Source organism: Leptopilina boulardi, unplaced genomic scaffold (assembly GCF_019393585.1).
Source record: "Leptopilina boulardi isolate dan_hultmark-lab unplaced genomic scaffold, ZJU_Lbou_2.1 LbouV2_154, whole genome shotgun sequence".
NCBI lineage: Eukaryota > Metazoa > Arthropoda > Insecta > Hymenoptera > Figitidae > Leptopilina > Leptopilina boulardi.
In genome coordinates, this window is record NW_026137701.1 from 1,122,409 (window position 1) to 1,145,582 (window position 23,174).

At 30.2% G+C, this 23,174-nt stretch overlaps 2 protein-coding genes across 2 annotated transcripts; both read right to left on the reverse strand.

Annotated features, from left to right (window-relative positions):
* Positions 1-1,657: 1,657 nt before the first annotated feature.
* Positions 1,658-6,195, reverse strand: LOC127276841 (odorant receptor 46a-like). The gene is made up of 4 exons (XM_051297516.1): positions 5,840-6,195; positions 5,536-5,740; positions 5,304-5,459; positions 1,658-2,199 (listed from the first exon to the last, which is right to left on the reverse strand). The coding sequence occupies exons 1-4, from the start codon at positions 6,118-6,120 to the stop codon at positions 2,149-2,151; spliced, it is 693 nt and encodes a 230-aa protein (XP_051153473.1). The 5' UTR covers positions 6,121-6,195; the 3' UTR covers positions 1,658-2,148.
* A 7,106-nt stretch (positions 6,196-13,301) lies between these two features.
* On the reverse strand, positions 13,302-22,269 carry LOC127276839 (uncharacterized). The gene is made up of 3 exons (XM_051297513.1): positions 21,829-22,269; positions 18,267-18,347; positions 13,302-14,901 (listed from the first exon to the last, which is right to left on the reverse strand). The coding sequence occupies exons 1-3, from the start codon at positions 22,003-22,005 to the stop codon at positions 13,990-13,992; spliced, it is 1,170 nt and encodes a 389-aa protein (XP_051153470.1). The 5' UTR covers positions 22,006-22,269; the 3' UTR covers positions 13,302-13,989.
* Between the last annotated feature and the right edge of the window lie 905 nt (positions 22,270-23,174).

Below are 23,174 nucleotides of genomic sequence, written 5' to 3' on the forward strand. Positions count from 1 at the left end.
ATTTATTTTTAGTTCCGTACTCGGTTCGGAACCCTATTAATATCGGTTTTTTGAAATCGTGTACCCCCCCCCCCCTAGCGGCCACACAAATTTATCTGGAGGGCTGAAAATTAGTACACATATGTATTTTCGCGTCTAAATTACAGGAAAAATATAGCGAACCTGATAGGAATTGATTATCATAGCGTTGTCAAGGAAAACCATGAATTTTTACGAAAAATGCCTAAAAAAGACTGTGTACCCCCCCCTAGCGGCCACATCTTTTGACTTAAAGAGCTCAAATTTGGCACACTTACGTATTTTAACGTGAAAATTACAGGAAAAATATAGCGAACTTGATTCAGATCAATTTACATAGCGTTGTCAAAAAAAATAAAAAATTTCGAAAAAAATTATTTATTCTCCCTAGCGCACACAATATTCAACCCAGACAGTTCATATTTAGTATACAAATGTATTTTTACGGGAAAAATACAGGGGAAAAAAAGCGGTCACGATTAGAGTTGATGATTTACTTTTTATCCAGTTTTTCAAGAAAAAATGACAATTTTAGGAAAAAAATGTATTTTTCCACCAAAAACGAACAAAATTTTATTTAAAGGAAATTACATTTATATATTTTAACGTATTTTTACGTGTAGATTACAAAAAATATATAGCGAGCATGATTGGAGTTGATTATCATAGCGTTGTCAAGGAAAAACCATGAATTTTTACGAAAAAATACCTAAAAATGACTATGTACCCCCCCCCCCAGCCACATCTTTTGACATAAAGAGCTCAAATTTGGTACACTTACGTATTTTTACGTGAAAATTACAGGAAAAATATAGCAAACTTGATTCGGATCAATTTACATAGCGTTGTCAAGGAAAAATAAAAAATTTCGAAAAAAATGATTTATTCTCCCTAGCGCACACAATATTCAACCCAAATTGTTCATATTTGCTGTAAAACTGTATTTTTGCGTGAAAAATACAGGAAAAAAATGTAAGCGCAATTGGAGTTGATGATCAATTTTTATCAAATTTTTGAAGAAAAATGATAAATTTAAGAAAAAAATGTATTTTTCCGCAAAAAAGTTGATCTAAAGTGATTCAAATTTATATATTTTGACGTATTTTTACGTGTAGATTACAAAAAAAAATATAGCGAGGATGATTGGAGTTGATTTTTCTGGGGCTGTCAAGAAAAAACTGATAATTTTAGAAAAAATCATGAATTTTCTCCGAATAAAGGAAAAATTTTTTTCTAAAGGGCTTCAAATTTACTATTTTTACGTATTTTTATGTGTAGATTATAGAAATAATTTAATAAACATGATTGAGTTTATTTCTTCAGTCGTTACAACTCTAAAATAAAAAAAATCGGACAAGTGCGAGTTACACTCGCACTGAAATCGAAGGTTCCGTATACTCGAAGCGAACTTATTTGGTATAAAAACAAATGTTTAAAAAATATGTGTTGTATGTCAAATAAAATAATTGATACAAAAAGAAACAATTTTGTAAAATTCAAGAAAATTGTTCCTCTTCGTATCACTTATATTAGTTGTCATACAACACATATTTTTTAAACATTTGTTTTTATACCAAATAAGTTCGCTTCGAGTACGGAACCTTCGATTTCAGTGCGAGTGTAACTCACACTTGTCCGATTTTTTTTTGTTCTAGAACTGTTACAGAATTGTTCTGTATCCTTGCACACTGGGATACTGACATGAAATATTGCTGCAATATTGTGGTAATATGTTGTGCTATTTGGGTGTTTATTAATGTGCATTTACATTAATTACACAGACCTACAAAAAAAAGTGTCATGTAGTTTAAACCTTACCCCCATGTATTTTGGTGTCCTGAACACGAACCTGAAATTCGTTTTCTTTATCACATCAGCATTTTTTTCTTAACCTTAACAAACATGTCGGATTTTTAGTGATAAACGACTTTTTTTTAAAAAGTGATGGATTTGTATGAAACTTGGTACCTAGGGGTTTTTGGAGTCGCTGATTACGAATCTGAAGTCAGATTTTAAAAATTCAATATACATGAGTGTAAAATATTTTTGTCTAAAGTACATGACACTTTTTTTGTTGCGATATGTTATTAAAAATAAATTTCCATATATGTATCAAGTATCAATGTTGATTTAATTGGTCTGCCTTAATAAGTTAAAAGATGAGTAAGATGCTTTTACAACCTGAAAATAGAAAAGTTATAAAAAATTTTAAACACCCTTAAACTTTAAGCAATGCCCAAGCAGTACGTACTATTACCTTTATATCACAGTAATATATTATAGTAATGTTACAGTAATATTAAAATGTCCGCCTGATGATAATATTACAGGTAATATTGAGGTAATATTACAAGTAATTAGTTCAGTTGTAATATTAGATTGGCGTGAAGATCAAGTAAAGAAACCTTTTTCTTTTTTTAAAAAATTTTCAGACGTTTCTGCTCAAATGGGAGCCTTCATCATTGACGTAATTTTTTGTCTATAAAGTAAATTTTTACGAGGTTACAGTTTGTTTAAAGTGTCATGTTTATAATAAAAAATTAAATTCTTTTTTTTTTTAAAAAAAACATATACATATTATATTGTAAAAAAAAATTGAAAAAAATTGAAAAGAGAACAAAGTATCTAAATTCGAAAAACCTAGAAAACGCATATACGAACCTTCTTGGTGAAGAGTTAATCCATTAAAAATTCACAAAATTGAACCACTGTTACACTTCTTGGCATTTTTAGTTTAATTTTTGTGTGAAAAAAATATGAGACAGATATATACATGTCTACAGTACCAAGATTGAAAGAAAACTGAATTTTAGTCTTTTTGTGGGGGGTATTCATTTAATATTATCACGTTACATATGGTTAAGAATTGAATATATTGAAAATCGTGAAAATGCTTTCACGATTTTTTTAGTTGAAATTTTTTGTTAATAGCGCTTTGTAGAAAGAAGAAAGATTAGCAGTGTCGCTACGAAGATTGACTGATGTGGGATTGCTCACAATGTGTGCCTTTTCTAGTATCATTCTTTTTTTATAAAATTTTGATTGGTCGATAATTGTTGTTTTTTCAAAATCGAAGGTATGTTCTTTTGACAAGGAATGCTTAGTTAGAGATGTCCATTTGTTGGGGGGTTTGTAGACATCATTTTTATGTTCGTGAATTCGTGTTTTTATATTTCTTTTAGTTGTGCCTTTATAAGAGAAGTCACATTGTGAGCAATTGATTTTGTAAACCACGTTGTTTATTTCATTTTTTGGGAAAAAATTTTTTGTGTCTTAAAAATATGTTGTATGTTATTGGTAGTAGGGAAGGCAGTTTCGATATTGAAGGGTTTTAAAATGCTATTTAGATTTTCTGATAATGTTTCAATATAAGGTAATGGCAAGTAATTGACTGTTGTGGTGTTGTTGTCATCCCATTGTTGTATTTGTGTTTCGCATCTAAGTTTGTGTTTAATATTGTCAGAGTGGAATTTTTTGTTTGAAAGTAGTAAGCTCCTATCAACCAGATTGTTAATAATGTTAATTTTGTAACGAAGAGGGTGGTGTGATAGATAATTGAGAATTCTGTTTGAGTTGGTTGGTTTTCTGTACCAATTTGTTATTATGTTTTCCCCAACCCTAATGAGTAAAACGTCAAGAAAGGCTATTGTACCATTATTTTTACTTTCTACTGTGAACTTAATTTTGTGGTTATAACCGTTGAAGATTTGTAAAATGCATTCAATTTTGTCGTTTGGTACCGCGGTAATAATATCATCGACATAACGATAATAAAAGGGTATTAGAAAAGGTAGTTTGGATAAGCATTCTGTTTCTAAGTCATCCATAACAATGTCTGCCATTTTGGGCGATAGAGGTGACCCCATGGGAAAACCTTCTTTTTGTTTATAAGTTATGTTGTTGAAATTAAAAAATGAATTTTTAGTGCAAGTGGTAAGGCCATTAAGGAAGTAAGTCATAGGTATTTTTGTATTGTCATTTTTCATAGGTATTATCTCTAAAAACATAAACTCTCCTGAAAAATCAGTTAAAAACAGCTTCGACTTTATTAAAAAAATTAAAGATATAAAAATTCCAACAGGATATACAATAATTTCACTTGATGCAACTTCCCTATTCACTAATGTTCAAATGGGACTTGCACGTTCATCTTTAAAAAAAAGGTTTCCTCAAATCGCAAACAATACAAAAATACCTATGACTTACTTCCTTAATGGCCTTACCACTTGCACTAAAAATTCATTTTTTAATTTCAACAACATAACTTATAAACTCTTCACCAAGAAGGTTCGTATATACGTTTTCTGGGTTCTTCGAATTTAGATACTTTGTTCTCTTTTCAATTTTTTTCAATTTTTTTTTACTATGTATATGTTTTTAAAAAAAAAAAGAATTTAATTTTTTATTATAAACATGACATTTTAAACAAACTGTAACCTCGTAAAAATATACTTTATAGACAATAAATTACGTCACTGATGAAGGCTCCCATTTGAGCAGAAACATCTGACAATTTTTTAAAAAAAGAAAAAGGTTTCTTTACTTGATCCTCACGCCAATCTAATATTACAACTGAACTAATTAACAATAAAGGATCAATATAATTCCATACATGGATAGTATTACAAGTAATATTAGGGTAATATTACAAATAATATTGAGGTAATATTACAAGTAATATTATGGTAATATTACAAATGATATTGAGGTAATATTACATTGTAATATTAAAATAATATTTAGATTATATTACATAACTTTATATTTAATGAAAAAATGTTGACATGGCGGGAATCGAACTTCTAACCTACCGCGCATCAATCGAGAGTCTAAACCAATGGACCATTTGTGCTTGTAGTATGGCTTTAACTTTTTGCGAAAGATATAAATCTATTTATTGCTGAAAGTTTTTCATATTTCACTCTCGATTAATGCGTGGTAGATTCGAAGTTCGATTCCCGCCATGTCAACTTTTTTTCATTAAATATAAAGACATGTAATATTATCTAAATATTATTTTAATTTTACAAAATGTAATATTACCCCAATATTACTTCTAATATTACCTCAATATTACCTGTAATTGCATTATGATGTTTCTTATTATCATGTTGTGGACATTTTAATATTACTGTAATATTACGAATCTTTCATGTAATATAAAAGTGATATTAAGGTAATATTACGTGTGGCTTGGGTGATTTTTAATTTGTTAATTTTGATTTTTTTTTTGCCCTTAAAAGCAAAGAATATTTTAATTTAATTTCATAGATATAGTAAGTTACTTTTAAAAGTGTTTCTAAACATAATGTAATTATTGAAGCACCAGTAAATTTTATGTGGCGATTTGATCTTATCATCATCAACATTAATTTTTCTTTTGTTTGTGTTTTTAACACTGTCCAATCCATTTTATATATTTCATCAGAAATGGATAAACTCTGCAATAAGCTTAATGATTTTATTTTATTTTCAGTATGCAAATGCGTTCTAATTTTAAGACATTTTACATTTTACCTTAAACGTTAAACTTTCACCTATAATGCAATAGATAAATATTTGAGTAGTAAAACAACTCATCAGCATTATTGACAACCAAAAATCTCCACTATTTACTTTAGCTTTTAGTAAACAAAAGCAACTAGTACATATATTTAATATAGAAACGAAGAACTGAAAAAAGATATTGAGACTAAATATGTTATTCAATGTCTTTTCCATTCTGTAAATTAAAAAACAAGTAATTCTTTAAAATATTTATAATTTACTATAATGTTAAATAATAAATTTAAATTTATTATTATTTAATATTAAAACTTACGAAAAAATACAAAGATGATGATTTACACATTCTTTTATGAGGTTACATTCTTGTTGATAATTATCTACTTTTTCAATACTATTTTGTCTAATATTTTGCAATTTCAATAAACGAGTAATGAGAATGTCAAGATGGGTGTCCATTTGTTGCATAAAAATTATAAAAAGCGATTCCAATGATGCGTATGTTAATGCCATAACATAACCAATTATGCTATCACTTATGTAGGTAATCCAAAATATTGTTCTTGAGTTAATAGAATACGGAATCCATCTAGTCATTGGTAAGGAAATTGGTTTGCTATTTATTGTTGGCAAAAATACATATAATGTAACTGTAAATATACTAGAAGTCACAAAAATACGTTCAATCAATCTGCAAAATTAGCCTTATAAGATTAAAAAAAAAAGAATTGTGAATTTCGAAAAAGGGTTCAACACAGAAAAAGAGACAACACCCCTAAAACTTGAATTTTTGAGGTTATGTTCGTATTTTAGCTCTGAGTTTTGATCTAATTTTAAGGTTATATTTACTGATTTTAACTTCTTGATATAAGAACTTAAAATCTTACTTTGAATTTTAAAGTTATGTTCGTCTATTGACCCATAAATTTACTTAATTTTGAGGTTACGTTTGCCCGATTTTAATCTCAAATCCAATGTCCTCTTGATTTGTTATAGTATTTTGATTTTGATCTTAAGCTTTGACCTTATTTTGAGGTTATGTTTTAAACTCAAACCTAGCGGTCTCTTGACTTATGAATAGTCAATCTTCAGGGCCAAAATACTAACAAATCTGAACCTCAAAATAAGATCAATTTATAGTTTCAATGGGTGTTTTCGGCATTCACTCAGAGTTAACTCTAGAGTTAACAGTGGTGCTTAATGATATTATCTTTGAAAATTTATTTACCTAAATAAAATAATTGATTTTCTATTTTCATCACCCTGAGTTTGAAGTTAGTTGTCCTTGTTTGCTTACTTTTTTTTAATTTATACGTATTTTTTGTTTTTCATTTAAGAATGGAACATATTTTTGCTACCCATAAACGTGTTATTTTTTTAAAGTTTATAATTTTCAAATTTTTCATTATTTCCCTAACTTTAATTAATCTGAATTGTTTTAGAAACTAGATTATTTATTTTAATTAAAGTTGTTTTTTATAAATAAAAAGTTAAAATAATTTTTAATAAAAATAAATTATTATGTTTCAATTTACACTTTTCAAAACAAACAATCCGTTCACAAATTTTGTCGGCCATTAAAGGTTAGGACTGACCCTTTTTCTTTACTCTCGCAAGAAAACAGAGTTAACTCTGGGTCATCTAGTAATAAATTTTTGGGGACTTTTATGAAATCTAGAAACAAAAAATTTTATTTTAACATTACATTACTAGAATAAAAGGCCCGTTTCACATGTTGTTATAATTGCAAACCCTGCGCCAATCAAAATGAATCGTCTATGCCAAATTGCCAATCAACAACGTTCACAACCAACAGACGAACTGAAAATCAAAATTTAAATTTGAGCACCACTGCTAACTCTAGAGTTAACTCTGAGTGAATGCCGAAAACACCCAATGGTTGCTGGGTTTGAGGTTAAACTCAGAGCTAACCCAATTCGTAATTTGAATCATCTTCAGCTCCTCCTAGAACCTAAATAAGCCCTCTTTTGGATCTTTTAGACTCCTGTAGTCCCTCCTTCGAATTTAAAAGTGGAAAAAGGGAAATTTGTGCACATTCCAGGCAACTAAAAGAGAGTCTGTTTAACCCTACTTTACTTCTAGAAAAACATAGATTGTACACGGCCCCTTACGGTTTTTAGAGTTGAGCCCGTTTCTAAATTCACGATTCAATTATATAACTATACAATATACTAAGTACCGTTCTTTATTTTGAAATTTTTTATAAATTACATCTTCTTCAATATTACAAGGTAGATATTGATTTTTTAAACATAATTTCATTAAATTTTTTACATCTTCTTTACGATAGTTGATATATGCTACTTTAAATACTAATAGAAACGAAGTTGTAAAGAGAAATATATTCTCAGTAAACATTTCTGATTTGTGTTTATTTTGATAAAGGATGATTAAAAAAGTTATAGAAAAAAAAAATTTATATAATAACACAATAATAGTGCAAAAATTATATACTCGAATAGCCCATACTGATTTTAACGATATCGGTCGCCATAGTCCAAAATAAGACAATGTCTTAAAAGAGAACTGGGCAATTTGAATATCTTTCTTATCTTGCATTTTGATATGCATAATAAAATTTAAATTTAAAAATTTTTGCAATCACTGATTAAACATCTCAAATATATATTATTGTCACATAAAACTTAAACAAATCAGTTCAATTTTCAAAATTTTAATTATACGAAATTCAATAAATATTAGAATTTAAATTAGGTACTTTATTTTATTTTATGATAAAATTAGATATAAAGAAAATTGTCATTTTCCAATCAAAATGTTTCCTAAAATAAAACTTGTAAATTCTAAGTTGAATTGGTACTTGAAAAAAAAAAATTAAATAAAGATTTTATTTTGCTTCCTCGAGGTATTCCCTTTCTATCGTTGTGCTTTATACTATGTAACTCTAACTGCATCTACTCCTTATTGATAAGACTTCTGAATTTTTGATATTGATCCGTCTCGCGACTTATAGACGATAATTAAACATAATTGCAGACAAGAAACAATATTTCTGGAACCTGTGCATTTATAATGAATTTTATTATTCAACTTGTAAAATTGGTAATTATTTTTAATGATTTATATACAGAAAAAAGATATTGATTAATTTTTTTACCACAATAGTGTATAGTTCGTCAGTCTTTCAACATCCTCCGAGGAGTTCACTTGGTTCTACATAGATTTACAATTACTCAATATTAAAAACAGAAGCTAAATATGAATATTCTTAAAATGTTTGAATTAATACTCAGCTTCATAAGAAATTAAATGTCAATATTATATTTACATAATTTCTCAACAAGCATGCTTGTAAAAATAAATTAAAAAATAAGTATAATAAGATATTGACAACAGACGCAATCCTGCACCAATACTGGCTGGCCGACAGTTGGCTTATCAGTATTGGTTCAGTACTGATATGGATTAAATTTTGTACTGTGCCAATACTGCAAGCCAATACCGGCATGCCAGTATTTTCCAATACTGTGCCAGTATTATTGAGACAGTAATGGCAAACCAGTACTCGGTGAGTATTAATTCAATACCGAATGCCAGTATCCAGAAAAATTATGAAAATTGACCTCCATGAAGTTAGCGTTGACGATCAGCGCCGAAAATTATTTTTCACAGTACCAAAAATGTCAAATTATTTTTTTTTTTTTTAAAGATTTTTGGTCCAAATATGTAATGCCTTAGGAAATACTTTTTAAGGTATTTTTTAAAAATGATTTGTTATTTTTGGTCCCGTGAAAAATAATTTTCGACGTTGAGCGTCGTCGACGCTTTTTGTTAGTTAGAAATTAAATTTACATACATATTTTTTTAAAATTATTTTAATACTTCTTTTCGATTACTGCAATGCGTTCGTTAACGGAATTATGAAATTTAAATTTAATATTAAAACTTTTTAATAAAAGAAATACATAACACTGCCCTGCATCGATTTTGCGAATAACATGGAACATATTGTTTCCGAACGGATTTTTTGTGCTGAACACGAATCCGGGGTCGAAAACTTCCCATCACGTCACGTTTTCGAGGAAATAGGGGTTGAAACCCCACAAAACAGGGTTTTTGGCCATTTTTGAAAAATTATACAGCGAAAACCTGACGTGGTACAAACTTTGCTGATATCAGAAATTAAATGTTGGTTCACGCCCTTTCAAACGAGCCCTATTCGAAATTGATCGCACTCTCCCTTAGAGCAGGGGGTGTGTTTTTTTCTAGGGGTTCACAAAAAAAATGTAAACATAACATAAAAATTCAAAATGGATAACAATTCAATAAATCATTTTGAATTTTTGAAATCTGACTTCAGATTCGTTATCAGCGACCCCAAAAACCCCCGAGTGACCATTTTCAAGTGAATTGTTTTAAATTTTTATTTTGACATCCGCCATATTGGATCCGCCATTTTGAATTTTTGAAATCGGACTACAGATTCGTAATCAACGACCTCGAAAACCCCTTAACTATCATGATTTATTGAATTGTTACCCATTTTGAATTTTTATGTTATGTGTACATTTTTTTCGTGCACCCCTAGACAAAAACACACCCCCTGCTCTAAGGGTGAGTGCGATCAATTTCGAATAGGGCTCGTTTGAAAGGGCGTGAACCAACCTTTAATTACTGATATCAGCAAAGTTTGTACCACGTCAGGTTTTCGCTGTATAATTTTTCAAAAATCTCCAAAAACCCTGTTTTGTGGGATTTCAACCCCTATTTTCTCGAAAATGTGACGTGATAGGAAGTTTTCGACCCCGGATTCGTGTTCAGCACAAAAAATCCATTCGGAAACACTATGTCCCGTGTTATTCGCAGAAAAAAATTTGAAATTTGCTGGGCAGTGTAATTAATGAAGTTCTCAAATTATTTTTCTTACACTGAAAAAATATATTTGAATCAAATAAACTCTATTTTAACCAATAATTTCATTCAATTTCGGTAATTTAAACAAATACAGATAGGGTCAGCCGTGGTAAATCCGAACGGGGGGTAAATCCGAACGCTAATTATTTCAGCTTAATTAAAATTTTTAAAAATAAGTTCGATATGATAATTTTTACCTCAGATCCTCTTCAAGAGATTCTAAGTATTATCCCTTTTTTCGTTTGTTAATTAGCAACAGCATAAACAAAGATAACGAGTATTGCAAAAAAGATTGAAAATCAAAGATGACACTCTTTCAGTATTTTGTCTCGTATTTGAAGAAAAAGAAGCTAAAAATTCATTTTATTATTTATAATTGTTTGTTATGAATACTAGAACAGAAACTATATTTGATTTTTGCCTTCTGTAAAATTTTATTAATAATATCAGACCGTTCGTATTTACCCAAGAAAATTGGAAAACTGGGGTAAATCCGAACGGTATTTTTAATAATTTTTTTTTACATCAAAGCCACACAAAATTGTTTTTATTTGATTACACTATTATTTTAACATTATAAAAGTACATAGAAAAAAGTTTTTCTTTCTATACGTATCCTCGTTAGTAATTAATAAGCAGAAACTTAATCTCTGTGCTCTCGAAGGAGTATTTCAATTTTTTTGCCAAATGGTTTTTTGAAAAAAGTTTTTCAGGATCTTAATAAAATTTGGTATTCTACGGTTTTTGGGGTCGCTAATTACCAATTTGAAGTCAGTTTTTAAAATTTCAAAATGGCGGACGAGAATTAAAAAATTCATTGGATTCGCTCGAAAATTGTTACTCGGGGGGTTTCAGGGTCGCTGATTACGAATTTGGAGTTAGCGAATTTGATCATTTTTAAAAATAATTTTTAGGAAAGTCCGCCATTTTGAATTTTAAAAATTTGACTTTTATTTTTGTATTTATATCCCGCGTGGAAATGGAAGTATGGGCAAAAGATGGCAAAGTATGGCCAACTATGGGTTAAACATGGCCAAAAGCTGACAAAGTATGGCAACAGTATGGCAAAAGTATTGCTAATGACCGAATCCCATAGTTAAAGTATGGCTTCAAAAAAAAAACATTTTTTTCAATTCTCCAACTATGGGCGAACTATGGGCCAAGTATGGCGAAGTATGGGAGGCAAAAAAAATCATTTTTTTCAAATTCTTCAAATATGGGCGAACTATGGGCCAAGTATGGCGAAGTATGGGAGGCGAAAAAAACACTTTTTTTTAAATTCTTCAAATATGGGCGAACTATGGGCCAAGTATGGCGAAGTATGGGAGGCGAAAAAAACACTTTTTTTAAATTTTTGAACTATGGGCGAACTATGGGCCAAGTATCGCGAAGTATGGGAGGCGACAAAATGATTTTTTTTGCCTTCTGTAGTTCGCCATACTTGGCCCATAGTTCGCCCATAGTTGGAGAATTGAAAAAAATGGTTTTTTTTTGAAGCCATACTTTAACTATGGGATTCGGTCATTAGCAATACTTTTGCCATACTGTTGCCATACTTTGTCAGCTTTTGGCCATGTTTAACCCATAGTTGGCCATACTTTGCCATCTTTTGCCCATACTTCCATTTATTCAATCACTCCAAAATACTTTCTGTAGCAAGTTTTGCAAAAATCCGTTATGATTTGATAAAGTTATTGAAGGTTTTAATTGTGTAATGCATTTTAATTTTTAACCTGTTGGATTTTTGTATTTATATATGATGCATTATTACATAATAGGTTTATTATCGTATTTTTTTTGAGTTTTTATATAAGTTTAACAATTGCAATACTTTAAATTTATTTTCCCTAAGATTTTTCTGAAATACAGTGGCGTTCGTATTTACCCCGGTATTTTAGGAAAGTTGCAAAGTATCGAAGTAAATACGAACTCTAAGTTTCCTGAGATTGTAATTTATCAAAAATTTTTGCTACCCCATAAAATTGTTCTATGGAAGTAAAGTAACAACTTCATGCACCAGAATACCGGAAGTATTTTTTTTTTTTAAAGAAAAAACTTATGTTATTGTTGAAACTTACTAAAAGCGTTCGGATTTACCCCGGTTGATCCTAAATATATATTTTATAATATTTGAAGAAATTATTTGAATAATAAAATAAAGAGTAAAATGTTAATATAAAAAAAATAACAATTTAAAAGTTATTATAATAATATATTATTATTAATAGTTAATGCTATGAACGCGTGAGGTTCGAGTGAAGAGTCAGTTTTTCGATCCAGCTGCTCAATTAATGTAAAAAGCAAAAAGAATTCTGAATTTTAAATATCTACAAGTGCTGGCTTATTACTGCGGTTACTATAATTTTGCCCGTACTGGTAAAATATAGAATTACTGCTAAATTCCAGTATTGAACCAGTACTAAACGCCAGTACTAAGCCATTACTAATGACCAGTACTAATAAACGTTATCATCCAAAACATATGCCAGTATTAATTCAATATTGGCGGTCAATACTTTGCCAATAATTGCCAGTACTGGCGCATCACTGCGACGGTTTTAAATTTTTGCTTGGAATAAACTTAAAAATAATATATTTACTTCTAGATTTTAAAAGCATTCTCCTCTACATTTGTTGTACTAATGAGTATGACTAGAAATTGAAAAGATTTTATTATAATTCATCTCATGGATAAACTAAGTCTTCAATCAAAATTATAGATGAATGAAGAATTTTTTTGAATAAAAATAGAAATATCTAAATAATTAAAGATATGTTTCAACAAAATATGTATGTATTCTTTAAAAATTTTCATAAGCAATTATAAAGTAAGTATATTAATAAGATGACGATAATAAATGTCTATATAGAAAAGAAATTAATTTCATTAAAATGTTTTATTTATATTTATAATTATAATTACTATTTACAAATATCCACAATATTTACAAAATAAATACATTTAGTGAAGTCTAAAACCCCACAGTCGTTTAGTAGGAACTCTTGTACAGTCTGTATAGTTACATTTTGAGCAAGTTTGTACAATTGTTTTTTTTATGTATAAATTAGCAAAATAAAATTCATCTCATAAAATCTGTAATACAATTTTTTTTTTTTAATCCAAATACAAACATGAAATTCTAAAAATACAATTATTTGCATTAATAATAATACTAATTGAAAACTGTATTCAAAGGAATGGAAAATCTGTTTGTAACTGGTAGGAAATTGAATTGACATAAAATTTAATATAAAATTGTGCATATATTTCATTGGTTTCGTCTATTTTTACTAACTGGCCACAGTTTCACATATTTAGTAGTCTTCATTCTCTTCAAATCCGACATGAAGTTTTTTCAAACTTATAACAAGACAATCGGAGCTTTTCTGTTTCACCATATGTCATCGTCTTCTTTCAGTCTTTGACTCAAATCATCCTCTCGTGAATATATAAATATCCACTAAATTCTCATCTCATCGCTGAGAAATTGGATCCCTGAGATTTTTTTTTATAGTCGTTTTCGACCAGAATTTATACAACTTGAGCCTTCAAGCCGTCTCTGAATGAACTCATACTACTTCCTCTTCACTTTCAACATATTTTCTATTTTTCGTTAAAAATTTGATGAATGCGAACACAATGATAAAAATGAGCATAGACATGCTCGCAGCGATGATCCCCCATGCGTAAATATTTTTGAAGTTTTTTTTTATTCTGTGAACCTGCACAAATGATGATGTACTGGTATCAACTTCAATGGGAAAACTACCAGGACCATCTTTAGATGCAACACGTACACGATATTTTGTTCCTGGTAAAAGTGTGATTTGTGCATAATTCGAATCAGCCTCTTGATTACCAGTTAAACCGCCAGCTTCCGGTTCCCAAGCAACTACCCATGATTCCTTTTTCTCCTCATGCTCCTTATTAAATAAACTATAACTTGTCGATGGTCTCACGTGATCGCCAAAAATCACATCCTCATCATTTTTCTTTTTGAAAAAGAAATCCCTAAAAAGCGCCTCAGTTGGTCCCTCTTCCTCAGAATTTCTTTCATTAAGAACACTGTGTCCATATTTTTCCAAATAAAATTGTCTTATTCTATCATTGAATTCCTTTTGCTCTAGAACATAATTTTTACGTATTTGTGCGTCAACATTCCTCCAGGAAATGGTAGCCTCATAGAGCGAACCGGATTTCAAGGACTCCAATGTTGGTATCCACTCGTCATAGCTAAAGTGCCTCACTCCATCTCCACCCGAGACGACAATAAGCCACATACTTGGCTTTAGACGAGCTACAAAGGATCCTGGGAAATAACCGGATTCTATCCACTCGTTGTTAACTTTCCTCAAGAGAATTGCTATGTCGTACTTTTTTAATGAAGCTGGAGGCCTCTCTGGTGCCGGTAACGTTGATGGTAGATATTCTTCTATCACTCGTGTCTTCCTGTAGTTGCAAATTGTTCCGCATGATGGGCACTGTAACAAAAAAAAGAAAGAAAAGAGAAAATTAAATCAGTTGTTTCAAATGATTGGAGAAAATTACAAGCATTACAAATTAGCAAAACTTCTTCTACATCTTCCTTAACGGATATTATGGTGCGTCCCTCCACTCCATTCCATTTCAAAGAAACAACAACAGTACAATAAATTACAGAGAACAAGATATGAAAAACTTGCTTTAATATTTCAAGATGAAAAAAAATATAATACAAAAAACAAAGTGGAACAAAAAGAAAAATAAAAAGAGAAAATACAATAAGAAACAAATGCAAAAAAAAAGAGTCAACAAAAAATGAAATTTAAGGAGCAAAAAAATAACGCAATTTGATTAATAATTTCTAATGATTATGAAAAATATAAAATGGTCATCTCTCATTAGTTAAATATATTCCAAGAGCCTTTTTGTTGACTAATGACTTTGCATACATAATATTAATGATAACGGTTCTAAAAAAAAAATTCAGAGTCATCTCTTCAAAACTCACGAGGATTTTTAAGAAATACAAATTATTATTATACTTTGCCATATTTCCCATTTTGGGAAAAAGAAATTCTAATCTAAAACCAGGAAAAATTATGTGAATTTCAAAAAAAAAATACCTTGGAATATAATTAAAAAATCTTATTTATACAGAACTCATTCTTAAAATTATTCTACACACAATAAATACTGGAAGCTTTTATGTGTTATCGTGGAAAATATATATAAATATAATAATAAATTCTGTTGATTTTGTTAAAAGGCTCTTTTAAGTGGCCATTGAAGTCATTATAAAGAACTTTAATAAACATAAAGTTAGTACATATGGAAGAGGATGAAGACAGGTCTCTTTTCAAAAAAAGTCGTCTTGATAATTTTAGTTATGGTCATTCTTGGATTAGGTATCACTAAAAGTGCACTTGGAGTGTGACTTTCCATTAATTAACGACCATCTTCAAACTACCTTGAAATTGAAATGCCTTTGAGGAATCAGGTAGAAAGAGAGAGAAACCTTATCTTTAAGAGTCATGTTTTGCTCGTAATTTTTAAAGATAAAACTCTCTTCTTAGAGATGCTATTATGAATTTAAGAAAAGGGTTTTCCAAAAATATTTAAACTTTCTTAATTTTTGAATCATTTTTAAAATATATCAATATACGAAATGGTCCAGAGGAAACAAATTTCAAGTAAGAAACATTTACAAATTATTTTGTTGACCCTCCGGAGGAAAAAAAAGAGTGAAGAGAACTTTTCTCTCTCTCTCTCTCTCTCTTTTAAGTATTTAAAGATGATGACTATTAAAAATATAAAATCTCAAGTATATAGGGAGAAGTTAAAAAAATGACTAGATTAAGAATACGTAAAAGAATATGTATTTTCTTTGGTGTGTCTAGAGAGAGAGAGACTCATCTCTGCTCGACCTTCCGTGAAAATCGGCAGGTAGTCAATTCTAAGCATTTCCCGTTTGAAAGTTCGTTGGACGAGGGAATTCGTTTTTTTTTTCTCATCTTTTGCTCCATCTTTTTTCTCTCTCAACTTTTTTTTTCTCCTTCTTCTCCATCGAAATTGGAAGGTCCGAAGGGTACGCTTTATACGTCACGCTTTGGTATAGAATGGATCATTGCTTTCAACGGTCCTTTTTTCTTCCTTACGTGAAGTTTTTGAAATTCTCTCTTTCTCTCTCACTCTTTCTTGTTGAAAATTGGAAGAAATTTTCTCGCGCTCGGTCGATTTCAGAACAGAAAAGAGGACCTTCTTTTTGAGGATAACGAGAACTGACAGCAAGATTACCCGCTTTCCGAGCGATCGCTCGTTTAAAAAAGGGTCAGAAATCCGAGATCTACACTATACGTAACATGGACTCGATCGGATTGCACCTGAGTCTAGGATTCTAAACTGTTATACTTTTTCTTTCATGGGGGCTTTGTGTCATCAAAATCACTCCACCTACAATAATCGTCTTGTGTTTGGGTGATTTTTCATGCTCGAATTCTTGAAAATTTGAAAACTTTCTCATGGGACAAAATTGAAATTCTTTAAGTAGTTTTGTTGCATTTAAAAATTATTGTATTCATTGTACTATATAAATATATATACACTGAACAAATTTATTTGATTCGGTTACTTGAATATATTTTTAAAAAAAAAAGGAAATGAAAGAAAAATATATGATCTGATACACAAGTTTGAAAAACTAAAATAAATCTTGGGAAAAAAAATTTTTTTTTGAAATTGCACATGTTCTTTGAAATTTTTAAGTTTTTTTGAGATTAAAAATTAAAATATTATTGTTTTTATTTTTTTTTATTTGGAAAAAACAATGAAAAAAGAAAGTTAAAGTTGATGATTTCAAAGGAAAAAGAAAATCAATTATATTGTTATTATAAGAAATTTTTTTTTTTATAGAAATATTATTTTTACACCATCCCTTTAATTCTTTTATAACTCTGAAGTTAATTCTTTTATGTCGACTTCCAAGAAAATTTTTTTAAAAAAAACCAATTAAGTACTTAACTTTAATAAGAAAAAAAAAGCTTTTCAGTACATTTCTCAGAATTCACTGTAAAATCACTCGAATACCAAAAGTTTATCTATGAAATTGGTGATTTCACAGTTAAAATTCAGCTATTCAGTGGAAAATAGAAGTTCTTTTTCTACAAATAAATTACTGTTAATATGATTTTAAAATATCCGCCTATAATATCTTTTATTCAAACCGAATATAATTTATTTTAATTAAATAAAATAAAATTTGAATCCCAACACAGCATCTAAAATTTCATCAATATTGCCATTATTTTTGAAAATTTTTAAATATTAAGACAATGTTTCCATTATTGTTGCAAGTTTCTGTATTGCTTTATTATACTGCTTATATCGTTTTTATGTATGTATTTCTTTGAAATGAAAATTTTTTATCTCACAAATACAATTATAATTGAATCAAATAAAATCTATTTTAATCAAATAGAATTTATTTGAAACAAATTAATATTCATTTTGAAACAAATAAATATTTACATAGCTTTGAGATAAATGTATTTTTTTTTCTTTGTGTTCATTATTTTGAAATATCCTAACAGCAACCAACATTTCAGAATATCCTATGGATATTCTATCCGTACCTGGAAGTTTGAATATCTATAGGACGTCCTCAGGATATCTATGGATATCCTTGAGACATCCTATGTATATCCTACTTTCCGGTTATCCCAGGGACATCCATAGGATATCTTGAATATCCGGATGCTGTTAGAGTGAAAATAATACATTTACAAAACAAATTTCCCATCGCAAATGCCAAATTTGATGAGAATAATCAATTTTTGCAAAAAAAAAGCAAAAAAAATTAAATACTTACAGCTGAAGAGATCGCATCGTTTTCGCAAAGGTCTTTATAGGTCTGCCACTGAAATTCCAGGCCCTCGCAGTGATTCCAGCACTGTAAGCAAAAGAGAGAAAACAAAATTTAGACAAGGAAGAAAAATATTCGTATAGAGTAAAAATAAGAGAGAGAGAGAGAGAGAGAGAGAGAGAGAGAGAGAGAGAGAGAGAGAGAGAGAGAGAGAGAGAGAGAGAGAGAGAGAGAGAGAGAGAGAGAGAGAGAGAGAGAGAGAGAGAGAGAGAGAGAGAGAGAGAGAGAGAGAGAGAGAGAGTTTTGGCGAGGAGCAGGACGACGACGACGACGGTGAATAAAAACCATTTACTCGTCGGTTGAATCGGCCGATTTAAGACTCGCAGACATAAAGAGAGAGAAAGGGGGGAGGGAGGGAGAGGGACTGATGAGAGAGGAAGAGGTGAAAGGGAATGAACCAGGACTCGAATTAGCTTCCAACCTGTTCCAGGCATAACAGGCACCGTCTCTACTCGTAGTTGTTTTCATATTTATTGGGGTACTCCAGGCCAGGACCCTGTTCCATGATTTCTTTTTCTTTTCATTTCATTTTTTTTTTTTTTTTTTTTTTTTTTTTGCCTCTCGCTTAGTCGCAGCTTCGTAGAAACGCTGTGCGAAGCTAGCGTTAATGACGTTTCTCAAAATGTATCAAGCAACCTTTTCGTGGATCAAATTTGGAGTCGCCCTAGGCGAATCGGCTTTTTTTTTTAGTACAAAAATTTAATGTGGGTCTAATCTATACAGAACGAATAATTCCTCTAATGGCGTCTAATGTGTTTTTTTTCCCCTACAAATATAATTTTTTTGTTTTTTTTTTTACACAGGATTGATCATTCAAGAAGATGTCTTCCACGATTACCTTAATTGAATCCTTCGTGCAATATATAAATTGTTCCTCGATTATTATTACTTTCGAAAGAAAAGAAAAAGCAGTTCCGTTTCGTAATTTCGACGCTACAATTTTGTAACACACACACACACACACACACACACAGAGAGACACACGAGAGAGAGAAAAAGAGAATTGTACCCGAAAGTTAAATGTTTAAAGAAGAAGAAAAAAAAGGGGGGCAGCTGCCTTTTCGGAATGCGAGAACAATCACGAACGGTTTATTTTTTCGAGCAACTTCGAAAGCCTTTTTATTTCGAGAGAGAGAGAGAGAGAGAGAAAGAGAGAATAACCCTTCGAAGTTACCATTACGATTTATTTCGGGTTGTAACCCGAAACGAGTGTGTCGCGAACACGTATAGTGCAGGTCATCGATTTCATGGATTGGGGAAACTCGATTTACGAGCTGCGATATTCCTTATCGATGGGCGTCGTCGTGCTCCTCGATAAACATCAGATTAACGACACTAAAGTCCCTCTCTGTATCGAAAGAAACTCGCAATAATTATTGACAAACATTTTTTCATTTTTAGTTCTCCATCGAAAATTTGGAAATTATATTTTTTTAGAAAACGCAAGTTTTGTCAATATAAAAGTAAAATAATCGTTACCTTAAACGTCTTTATAATTATAAACTAACAAGAGTACGATTATTATTAATGAAGTCAAAAATCACATTTCCATATTGAGCGCGGAGAAGTGATAATTACGTCTGCGATCTTTTGGATCCTAATTAGGAATGCGAAACAGAATATAAGAAAAGGCGAGGCATTTAAGAGTAAAACAAAAAACAAAACAAGATCAGTCGAAACACTAAAACGATTTACTTTGGAATGTCTCGTGGATGATGAGCATCATTATCACAGAAGAAGGTCTGCGTGTTTCGATTTGAGATAGACTTTATTAACTCCCTTTTCAAAAGTATGACTTCAACATCATTTAGAAAAAAAAGGGGGCATGGTTTGGACCCTTAAAAGAGACGAGAATAAATTTGAATAGATCATCTCCGCTATATATATATTGTACCTCCCAATGTGTCCGCTTGTTTCTCGATGGTCCTTATTCAAGAGATTTTATACACACACACACATATATAAATATACATATGTGCATAAACATGTGTTAGTCAAATCGATTTCCCAGAATTAATGGACACCCCGGTATATATCTACGCGCCAAATGAGCAACGCCCTCACATGTAAGCCTCTCGCATCCATTGTGTGGATTAATCGTGATTCCCCATCTGTCCGTCTGAATCTGTTTCTCTCTGCGAAGCTGAACGCATCTCTCTCTCTCTCTCTCTCTCTCTTTCCCAAAGGACGATGGGGGGGACCACCATGATTTTCCACGGCGCCCCATAAAATCCAAAAGGGAAAAAAGAAGATTTATCGCCAATGATATATATGTACATCCCCCATCCAATTTTCAAAAGATCGGTTATCTTTTCTTTTTGACAGTTAGACTCTAAGGATCATGCAGTTCCTTACTCTAATGGTGGTTCAGTTCAAATCATTTTCAATAACTATGGTCTCAATACCACTTGAGTCTATTCAAAACTTCGGAGAAGTTACTCTGAAAACTTTGTTCGCCTTTAAGAAGAAGTCCCCAAGAGAATCTCCTCTGAAATGCATTGAATAAAGAGAAGAAGAAAAAAAAAGTACACAACAAAAATTCAGAATATCGATGGATTTGTCAAATATTCTTTAAGAAAGAATGACAAGTTTGTAAATTTTCTGTTATTTTCTTTTTTATATAATGCAAATAAAAAACATTTCACCATCAAAAAGATTTCTTGTTGTGATTCTATATGAAGAAACTACATTATACTAATGAACTAAAAGAGAAGGAAATTCTTTTATCATCTTTCCTAGAATTATTTTTGTATGAGAAATTTTAATTCTATCTTTATTAATAAATAACGAAATAATAGGAAAATAGTATGGTTATAATCGTTTTTCTAAATTGTTGTATACCATTTAAAAACTTAATGAGAAAAAAAAGTGCAAGTTCGTAAAAAGTAATTTTGATAAAAGAAAAAAAAAACAAGTAGAATAAAAGTTATTTACCTCACGGCAAACATGTTCATTCGAACTTGAAAGTAATGATCAATGAATAATTAATGAAGCAACAAGTATACCCTTAGCATATATATATATATATATATATATATATATATATATATATATACAATCCGTTTAAACATTAATTATCGGCAAATAAATTGAAATAACAAAGGATTTATGTAAAATAAATCAAATACTATTTCTACTAGAGAAAATTTGCCCAAAGTTTAGCCTACTATTAAAATTATCCATTAAAATTTACGACTTCTATAAATATTCGAATCTCCTTCTCTTCTAATCCCTTCAATTCACTTCTAAAGTTAAAACTAAAATTTAATTAAAAACCACCCCTCGTATTTATTAAACCTTTTATAAATTCTAATCTCTTCCATATTCACTACTGAAACTAAAATTTTACTAAATAAAAAGTACAAGTTTTTCTCATTCCTTTTTATAAATATTCTAATGTCTCTTATAATCTTTGCAGTCACTTCTAAAACTTAAAAACTATTTTAGAATTTATAATTAGGGGGAAAAAAAAAACTTATTAAACTTTGAAAAAAAGAAGATAATTTACCTCACGGCAAAGATATTCATCGGAACTTGAGAGTACATCACAAGTACCATCCACACTGTATTGTCGAAGGCATTGAGATCTGCATTGCGCGATTCGTATGTATGGTCCAAGGTCGATACTCGCAACCAAGGTCACACACAATAAACTCATAAAAATCAACTGAATCTCCATGGTCATTTAAATATATGCACTACTCCGTGTATGTGTTTCTTGTTAAATCCTTTTTTTTTTTTTTTTTAATTGTCAAATGCACTGATATATTGTAATCCAATAATGAATCACCAAAATGCACCAAAATAACACCAATAGTAATATATAATAACAAAATCCAAAAGAAGTTGAGATGAAGAACGAATGAAGATGTGAAGAATAAAATTGGAAGAACACAAATGACTCACGTGTGCGCGCACGAAAATTTCGAAGCACAACTGTGACCCTTGAAGGTTAGCATCGCCTCTTATATAGACTTGCGCCCCACCATCGAAATTTTATCCCTACTATACTTACTACAACTATACTACTATGGAGAACGCTCCACCATGGAGCATCCCTTGTAATTACCTATGGGCTGGTGGAACCGTCCCTCGGCATATGGTCGGCTCTACAACATGCACCATCTCATTTCGCACAAATTATTTTTCTGATGCGAATTGCCCGGGAATAAAGAAGAATCGCTCGATGAATGAAAAGAGATGAATATACTAGAGAGAGAGAGAAGGGGAAATGGGAAATGGAAGGGCAAAGGGAACATTATTCGTTTAGAACTTTATAACGTTCGACAAATACAAAACTCAATTTTGCCCGCATTTCAGCTTAAACGTTATATAAAATTCTTTGAAAAGGGGCTATTGCAATTTATATATTTATTGGTCCTGAAATCCAATGGTAACCAGATGGTCAGCCTTACAGATTTGAAAAATTATTAGTGCGTGGGAGTTTAAGGGAATGAAAACAAAACAGTGTGTTTTTCACATATGTATATTTTTAAGAAACGTTCAAAATCAAAATTTATAAATTGTAAGTAATGCATTATAGTGGAAATATTGCTAATTTTTAATAATTATTTACAACACTGAAAAAAATTTATTTGATTCAAATAATCGGTTATTTACTTAACTATAATCAAATATTGATTTGTATTAAATAATTATTATTTGAGTTAATTAAATGCTATATTTGTTTCAAATACCGAAATTATTAGTTTAAATACAATTTATTTGATTCAAATAAAAATTATTTTAATACAAATGATAATTTATTTGATAATTATGTATACTCTCTAAATCTGAATTAGTACACTGAGAAAAACAATTGGTTGCGATTATCATTTCGTTAGTAAAAGTATT

Bases quoted from the DNA above. Each gene is read 5' to 3' on its own strand.
- LOC127276841 (XM_051297516.1), bottom strand. From the start codon at position 6,120: ATGACTAGATGGATTCCGTATTCTATTAACTCAAGAACAATATTTTGG. The intron at 5,741-5,839 runs GTAAGTTTTAAT...TTTAATTTACAG, and splicing joins CATCATCTTTGTATTTTTTC to AATGGAAAAGACATTGAATA. The intron at 2,200-5,303 runs GTAACTTACTAT...TTCTATTTTCAG, and splicing joins GTTTAGAAACACTTTTAAAA to GTTGTAAAAGCATCTTACTC.
- LOC127276839 (XM_051297513.1), bottom strand. From the start codon at position 22,005: ATGACCATGGAGATTCAGTTGATTTTTATGAGTTTATTGTGTGTGACC. The intron at 18,348-21,828 runs GTAAATTATCTT...TTTTGCTTACAG, and splicing joins ATGAATATCTTTGCCGTGAG to TGCTGGAATCACTGCGAGGG. The intron at 14,902-18,266 runs GTAAGTATTTAA...TTTTTGTTACAG, and splicing joins ACGATGCGATCTCTTCAGCT to TGCCCATCATGCGGAACAAT.